Source organism: Notothenia coriiceps, unplaced genomic scaffold, assembly GCF_000735185.1.
Source record: "Notothenia coriiceps isolate Sejong01 unplaced genomic scaffold, NC01 NC01_scaffold00019351, whole genome shotgun sequence".
Lineage (NCBI taxonomy): Eukaryota > Metazoa > Chordata > Actinopteri > Perciformes > Nototheniidae > Notothenia > Notothenia coriiceps.
In genome coordinates this window covers 464791-473772 of record NW_011352052.1, presented here as the reverse complement: position 1 = coordinate 473772, position 8982 = coordinate 464791, and the positions used below count along the sequence as shown (strand labels likewise).

General features: G+C 39.0%; 1 protein-coding gene across 1 annotated transcript in view; it reads left to right on the top strand.

Moving 5' to 3' along the window:
* The first annotated feature begins 3562 nt into the window (after nucleotides 1–3562).
* Nucleotides 3563–8982, top strand: part of LOC104951912 (protein zer-1 homolog) — an 18402-nt gene continuing 12982 nt past the window's right edge. Inside the window, exons 1-3 of the mRNA XM_010778648.1 lie at nucleotides 3563–3697; nucleotides 5771–5988; nucleotides 6101–6251. Coding sequence (XP_010776950.1) covers nucleotides 5822–5988; nucleotides 6101–6251 — 318 coding nt within the window. The 5' untranslated portion in view covers nucleotides 3563–3697; nucleotides 5771–5821. The remainder of the gene's footprint in view (nucleotides 3698–5770; nucleotides 5989–6100; nucleotides 6252–8982) is intronic.

Below are 8982 nucleotides of genomic sequence, written 5' to 3'. Positions count from 1 at the left end.
TAATTTACTACTTAAAATCTCCATGGATGTGCTCCACAGCCATACAGTTTGTTGCTTCCACCTCTTATTCAAGGGGGCAATGTGTCATGATGCAAGTACAACTGTTTTACCATGCAGTAGTAATTCCTTTTATCTGGTGTCTTCCAGAAAAAGGACCCACTGGCAAAGACGGCTGCAGAAGAAATTCTTGTCAGCTCTGAAGAGGAGGATGGAGTACGTGATATGCTATCTGTTATACCTTACATGAAATTCACAGCACTTCCTTCTGTTCTTCTGCAGCGACTGGTAGAAAATGGCTGAAAATATTTTGTACCACTGATTTAGATAGTGTTGCATGTGCAAGTTTGTGTGCGTCATAATTACACATTCAAAGCATCTTGTTGCAAATCAGCAGCAGCACTATGAGAATAGTAAATGTACAGTGTAGTAGCAATGCATAAACTATGTCTCTTCTTCCTGTAGGAGAAGCACCCCTTTATAAGTAGTGCTATGGCGGCATCTCAGTGGTGCTCTGCAAAGAAAATGGGAGATAAAGTCATCCTGCCACAAATTCTTTCCGTGGCCCCACTGGACAGAGAAGCAGCTCTCCATAACCTTGGTGAAGCCAGCAACCTGTGGGACGAAGACAGCTGGGAAGACAGGATGGATCCATTTATGTTCAAGTTCAAATTTGAGTCGGACTATTTAATGTTTTTTGAGCAGTTCATTGATAAAGAAAACCTTAAGGTTCATGCCTGTTTTGAAGAGTGCGGTTGAATGTTTGCATCAGCAAAGCCTTTCACTGTTGTATAGATTTTTTTTTTATATACTTGGTTTGGTTTTTATATTTACTGTATTTGCTTTTTCGGTTCTGTTATCTTAATGATTTGTACTTGTAGTTGTCCAGCAGATGATGCTGTTTGTCTCATTAGGATATCCATACACCCCGCCCATCGGACGTCCAGCCCCGCCCACATCTGACCACGCCCCATTCCGCGTGCTGCAGTCAGGGCCTATAGAAAAATATTACCGAGGTCCGGACCTCAGTGACTTCAATGGTAGATACGGCCATGGTGGTAGACGTACAAAGTTATACAAAATTACATCAAAGAAACAAATAAAACATAGTAAATAAATTAAAATACAGTTGCATACTTCAGATTAAATATTTGTTAAATACGCACTTAGTTTTGATTGCCTTTTTTATTCATAACGTTTTATTAGTGCAACTATGTTGTTTTGATTCTTCGTAAAACAAATTGTAGTTATATTGATATTTCCTAAAATAGTCACAGAAAAGAGAAAACTGATATCACATTGCATACAGTTACCAGTGAAATACATAATCATTCAAAAGGGTGGTTAGCAAAAACACTTTATTTTATTGAAAAAGTGTCTCGACAAAGACAAAGTGACACCCATGCTGGCAACCACCAGAGGGCAGCAGAGTTCAAATAATACATATAGCATGCATGATGAATATAAAGAGAAGACGAAGGAATGGTCATGACGAGTGAGTTAGGTATATAGATGTGAGCACTGCTTTGAAACCCAGTCTATGAATTTTAGTTAATGATCTTAATTTAGGTGGGTGTAAGATCTTTAAGGCTTGTGTCATTCTGAAATGTAAAACCTTATTTAAAGTTTATCTAAAGAGGTACTCGAAATGGTGTGTTTGCACTGCACACATAATCACAGAGAATACTATTGGCATGACATATGTTGATCCAACAATACACATCATCAGCGCTGCACATCATCTGTGTTCCCTGCACCACAACACAGAATCAGTTTGCGCACTGCACACAGAGCTTCTCGCAGTGGTGGAAATAATGTAACGTTATACATTTACTTAAGGAATGTACTTGAATTATACTTAATGTACTTAATTTTGAGGTACTTGTACTTTACTTGAGTATTTTCCTTTTCTGTTACTTTGTACTTCTACTTCACTAAGTGTCAGAACGAAATGTTGTACTTGTATTGCCTTATTAATTTAGTTACTTTTTCACCTATACAAGTTATACTGTATTTACTAAAAATTCTCTCAATGCTTTCCAAATAATTGCTCCATATTGACATATTTATATAATAACCCAACACATTAGAGGCATTCTGCATACGTGTTTTTACTTTTGATAATTGGGTATACATTTAGCTGATAACATTTCTGTAATTTTACTTAAATCATATTTTCAACTCTTACTTGTAATGGAATATTTTAAGACTGTGGCATTAGAACTTTTACTTAAGTACTTTTTTCCCCACTGGCTTCTGATGGAACATTTTCTCGGTGAATTGGATTGTGACCTCTCCATGTATTTCTTGTATGTGGGAATGCTATGGCAATGTTTAATCAAAGGCCAAGTTGTTAGCATAAATGCAGCCCCAGGTGGCAGGAATACTGATACCAAACATGAAGTTAATCAGGACAGTTTTTGTTGAAATATTTTTGCAGTGACTAACTAACCAGTGTCAGCACATTTCCAATGAACCACAGTAAGTCAATAGTACAATCACTGTTGTATTCATCCAGATGTCACAAATTAAAAAACGAATCAGGTGGCTTTACAATGTGTACAGTATGTGACACCTTTGTCCTCAGACATTACATCCAGGGGTTCCTTCAAAGCTTGTATAGCTCCTTAGCTCTGGGGCAGTTACTGACCTGGACCCTGATTTATTTCACATAGAAGTGAAGTTCAAAATCATGATTTATGTTACATGGTGAACAACAAGGAGAGCTGTGACAAACAGGAACCTATTTCGTTTTTTTTAATATAGTTTTGAATAGAAAATAGAACACATGCTATTCTTAAAAAAAAGAGAAATATTAGTAATACCTTTTTGGGTGGAGAGAACTGCATCCGGGAATTAGGAATTACATTACATGTGACTTGTTAGACACTTGTATCCAAAGCAACTTCCATACATTCAGCACTGGGCAGTGCCACGGACACAATGACATGCTGACTGCAGTGGGACTCAAACTTGCTGATCAGAAGATCGGTGCACTATTCCACTGAGCCACAGCCTCCAAATAAATAGAGTGGGTTTTTGTACATTATACTTAGAAACACAAATACAGTGGTAGAAAGTAATTAAGTACATATACTCAGGAACTGTACTTAAGTCAAAACAAAGTGGGTACTTGTACTTTAATTAAGTATGTTCACATTATACTACTTGTATTTTTACTCCACTACAATTTGTTGGCACTACATTTACTCTACTTGATTAGTTACTTGTTACTTTGCAGATTTAGGTTATTAATAACAAAGATATAAATCAGCTAACTATTATTATATAGTATTGCTGTTTTTGCTTTAGTAAATAATCCGAGTATGTATTTCACCTCTGCAAAAATACAACTATTGCTTAGTTACAACACTGCTACAGTTTACCAATAATATAAAATACAATAATTAATAATTTGAATACAATTGTGGTAAGAGATACTTATAGTTGACTTAAAAAAACCATATAGCCTACTGTTGAAGTCAAAAATAGGAAGTGGAAGGACAGGGATTGGAGGAGAATAGGAATAGGAAGAGGAAGCGCAGGGGGAAGAGATGGGAAAAGGAGGACGAGAGAAGAAGTGAGAGGAGGAGTCTGTTTGTTGACATCGGACGAAAACGAAAATCAGATGAGTGAAGACTGATGAAACAAACTACATTTCTCGCCGTCATCAAGACATATAGCCTTGGTGAAAGCTAAGGTAAAGCACCGCCTGATGGGCTGCCACTCATACACCTGTGACCGCTGTCTGTTCACTGTGGTTCCACACATAGCTCGTAGCTAGCGCTGGTCCCACTAGCTATGTTAGCTAACACCATAGCAGGGAAAGTCACCGCTAGCCACAAGCTAATTCTGACGCTGAGATGCGCTGCTGACACCGTATCGGCAAGTTGAGGCTTAACTTGGAAAACACAAGTTTGTCTCTTTTATATTTGCGTAGGTATTATTGAATAGGTTTATAGTTTGTGTGTGTTATTCAGTAGCTATCTAGCGGCAGTGTTGTTATATTAAAACTGATGTACAGTGTAGCTAGCTAGAAAGCTAGCTAACTAGTCTGCCGTGTCTCCCAGGGTTTACTGCTGTGTGCTGAACTAATAGACCTGTAGCACTAACTTAGAGACAGGACAACTTCACTCACTAACTTCCTTTTGTCAGCAAGACCTTCAGCTTGATATAGACAAGTAAGGATAATTGTGTTTGTAACGTTAATATTGAAACTCAAAGTTGTTAAAAAGAACACAACATTGGTGGCAAGCAGTATCAGCAGTGGTGTAAAGTAAGTACATGTATTCAAGTATTGTACTTGTGAGGTACTTGTACTTTAATTGAGTATTTCCATGTTATGATACTTTGTAATTCTACTTCACTAAAATTCAGAGATAAACATTGTACTTTTACTACACTACATTTATTTAATACCTTTTAGTTACTTTGCATATATGGATTAAGGATCCAAACATGATCAACACTTAAATCAGACTGTAGTTCCTCCTGGAGTATTATTCAAAAGCTACCCAGCAATACATACAGTAGTTAGTTCATCAATGATTATAATGACAACATATATATATGATTCTGAAATGGGTAAATCTGCATAGCGATTACTTTTGATTATCTGGTACTTTTGGTACTTTAGGTATATTTTGATGCTTATACTCTTTTACTTTTACTTGAGTAACAATTTGATTGCAGGACTTTAACTTGTAACAGAGTATTCCTACACTCTGGTAGTTCTATTTTTACTTAGGACAACATCTGAAGAACTTCCATCTCTTCAAACTAGTACACTAACTAAAGACATGAACTTATTACTATTTTCATTTTGTTAGGTAGAGTCATTAATGCGATTAATTGCGATTAATTAATTACAAAGCCTGTAATTAATTAGATTAATTTTTTTAATCGAGTCCCGGCCCTAAAAAGAACACAACATTGGTTGCAAGCAGTATCAGCCATACACATGACAACTAGCTCTCTAAAGAATGGACAAATCGGAGATATATGTCTTCAATTCCATTTTTCACACATGGGAAATACAGTAAGGGTTTTTTGGAACATCCTTGACCTATAATGTGTTGTTTATGACCAGGGGTGAAAGAAGTGTTCAGAAGCTTTACTTCAGTCAAAGTACTGATACATTATTGTCAAAATACTTCATTACAAGTAAAAGTCCTGCATTCAAGATCTTAATTAAGTAAACGTACAAAAGTATGATGTACTTGCATTACAAAAAGTAATCATTTTGCAGAAAAATTGCCTTTTTTGTGTGTATATTATATTTATGCATGTGACATTTTCTAGATAATATTGTTGCATCAAGCAGCATTTAACTCGTGGACAAACACAATTCTGACTGACTTTCTTTGCAAAATATTTGACTCTTGTGTTTAATATATATATATAATGTTTTAGAGATGCATTTTGTTAAAGGTAGTTCAAGCAGTTCAATAAATGTAGTGGAGTAGAAGTATAAAGTAGCATATCATGGAAATATTCAAGTAAAGTATGTACCTCAAAATTGTACTTAAGTACAGTATTTGAGTAAATGTACTTACTTCCCTCCTCTGTCTATGACTTGGATGTTTCGACTAATATTTGGAATGAATGTCGTTACTGTGTTCGCTAAGTCTCAGACTCAGTGTATATGATTTGAATCCGTTTTTTTTTTTGGTAGTCAAATGGTCAAAGGGAAACTTTTTGTTTCTGATTTCCACCAGAAGCAAGCTCCTGTGAAAAGACATGTCCTAACTTCGTTCGATGAATGTCTCCTCAGGTCCCCTGCACTGCCCTGTCTTTAATCTGAGCCGGGGACAAAGAGGCTAACATGGCAGCAAAAGCAGGAGACAACCCTGACAGCCTCATGACTCTGGCAACCATCTTCTGCCTGAGGAACCTTAGGAAGACCATGTGCTACCAGGGATTCAGGAACAAGCTCTGTCTGCGCTCGGACATCTTCCTTCCAAGCGAGATCTGCGACAAGTTGGTCAACACGTAGGTCGCATGATACATCTGCAATCATTCCATTCATCTACATTTCCATTCTCTCAAAACGCCTCATCATCACAATATTACATATTCCATGTTTTTTTTGTTTTTTTTACAGATACATGGAGTTGGTCCACACAGATAGTAACTTTGAACCAGAGGAAAGCTTCTTCCAACTGTTCTCAGACCCCTGCAGCACCAGACTGACCAGGGTACAGCTGAGAGAAGACTTCGTACGGGACAGAGATCTGGAGGCCATTCAAAAACAGGTGGGGTTTTTCAGAAAACTGTGATTGAATCTCTCATCGTCCAGTCCACCTCTGTGAAACAGCTCGACTAGTAAACTTAGATAATGGAAGTACCTGTAGCCATTCATCTTTTTGCTCACTTTAGGCCTCAGTCGTGATTTCGTAGGCATCCTCGTTTACACAGACACAGCATATCCTGCGCTAAGTGGTCTAAACTCTTTCTGTATATTTTGTTTAGAATCATACACTCTTATTTTGTCTATGGTTGTAATTTGTCTGCTTGTGTAATGTCAGACACAATGATGTGGCACCTCTTCTTCAGAGGTGAAAAAACTTGAAATAATAACTCGACAACAGTGTGAAAAATACAGCTAAACATTTCACTCACAACTTAAAACAACAGCATTTCTGTTAACAAAGAAGAAATCCCATTACATCTACTAAATAACGACATTACTTTACATTATTTGAATTTCTTTTTTGAGCCAATATACACAGCTGTTATGTTTAATTTTCTTTTTTGAGATACATTGCATTGTAAGTCAAACTGGGGCTCCTATCCCTCTTTTCATAATAACCAAGAGCTCAATAACCCAGTGTAAGAGCCATCTCATGCGGCTTTCACACCAGCGCTTTTCCCTTTCTAGCTTCAAGCTAGAGCTTTTCTGGTTCAGCTCCGGTTTCCCTTTTCTGCTCCTGCTCTGTTCACACCACCCAGAGCCCGACTGGTGCAGCCGCTGCTGCGTCATGACGTCACCGTTTACATCGCTGATTTGCTCCCCAACAGCGCTCACAACAACAACAACGGGGGACTGCGTCGGGTCGATGATCGTGTAGCTTTTAATCATACGAAGTCAGATTAAATAAAAATAACGACTTCTCCAACCTTATGCTTTTCTTCAGAGTGCCGTGGTTCATTGTTTATTAATGTGTTTCAGCGGCATTTACCGACCGCTGCAGTGCTGCTCGTCCACTGGAGTTTATTCTCCCGTTAGCTCTGGGCTAGCTAATACTTTAGAGCGGCCTCTCTAAAGTATTCACTGTCTGACTGTCACACAAGCAGCTGATACATATCCCCAGTTCCCCTTAAGTGAATGTGTGTCAGTCTGAATTGACGCTGTTTGGCATCACAACGCTGTTATGAAAGTTTCTCTGGTATAAAATGGGTGATGTTAGCATAGCAACCGAAGGTAAACTGACTACTTGCTATTGCTATCCTATTGTAGCATAAGCCGTTTTCTACAGGCACATTTTACCGGCGTATTTTTCATTATGATTCTACTTGTGATAGTCGGACACGACAACCTGTGCAGCCCATGTATTGATTCCATCTGATCTGCTATAATACAAAACAAAACGTCTGCCTCTCTCCACAATGATCAATAACAGCGAACGGATGGTCAAAGTAAGGTACAAATAAACAGAATCACACGAAGCCTGGTTAGTGTTGCCGGACTTTATAAAGTGTGTTTATAAGCACTACTGCTTGTAGGCAGGCATGACGAGACTCTTCAGTCGACCCATGTTCAGGGGAGGTGGGTGTAGTTTCCTGCACGCCTCGACGACGTAAGCGACGCCGCCTCTTAGCTCCGAAGCTCTTGCCTCTAGACCGACAATTTTTTGGAGCTGGAAGTGAACCGGATTCCGGAGCTAAGAGGCGGCGCCCCTGCGGTGCGAACAGGAAAAAACGGTACTTTTCGGGCTCCAGCTCCGAGCCGGAGCTGAAAACGCGTTGGTGTGAAAGAGGCATTAATGAAAGGTCATGCTTGGTTTGAAGCTGTCACAATGATGTCTTATTTCATGTGTTTGCCAAAGGCAGGGTTCGTACGGGTGCTGGAAATCCTTGAAAATGCTTGAAATTGTACGAGGTGTTTTCAAGGTTTGAAAAGTGCTTGAATTTTGGGAATGGTGCTTGAATTTGGGATAAAGTGCTTGAAATTGTAAATGCTTTACTTCGCTTTTTAGATTAAAAGAAAATAAAGAAGTCGGAGCGAGCTTAATTGCTTAGCTTTTTACATAAAACAGCTCCGCTCCGGCCTTCCTGCGCTATGCGCGTGACCGGCAAGTGTTTGTGTTACGTGTGTGACCTGGGCATTCTGATGAGAGTGATAGATGACAGTATGCCAGAAGGTTGCAGTTTCAACGAGTGTTGGCTAGCAGAAGACAAATACAAGCCATGGCTAAGACGAGGGTCAAGCCCACGAGTAGCCTCCTGCAAAGTTTGCAACAAATAACGATGGGAGAGGCTGCGCTGACGAGCCACATGAAAGGCACGCCGTAGTAGAGCATTTTAGATTAGGCTAACGTTGCATGTTACGTTTGTTTAAGCCAGGGGTCAGGAACCTTTTTGACTGGGAGAGCCATAAAAGCCAAATATTTCTAAATATATTTCATTGAGAGCCATATAGTATTTTTAACGTATAATAAATTAAATATGTCTTACTTTTAATGCGACTTCTGGTGCTGCATGGTTTTGCTGATGGCCTTGTAGTCTGGTTCATACGTGGTGAGGTGAGCTTCATGGCAGGCGTTGAGGCTCTCATCAGTTAAAACGTGAGCGTGGTTGGGTCTTAATGTTCCTCATATGCGAGATTGACTGCTCACATGCATATGCTAGAGCCAAACATGGGTCAAATACGGCAATACTCACACGCGTGCGAATCTTTGTGGTAGTCACAAGCGAAGCTCGTTCCAGAAGTTTTAAGATCAGCTGTCTTCAGGCGGTTGAACGATTTTTCATTTCTGTGCACTT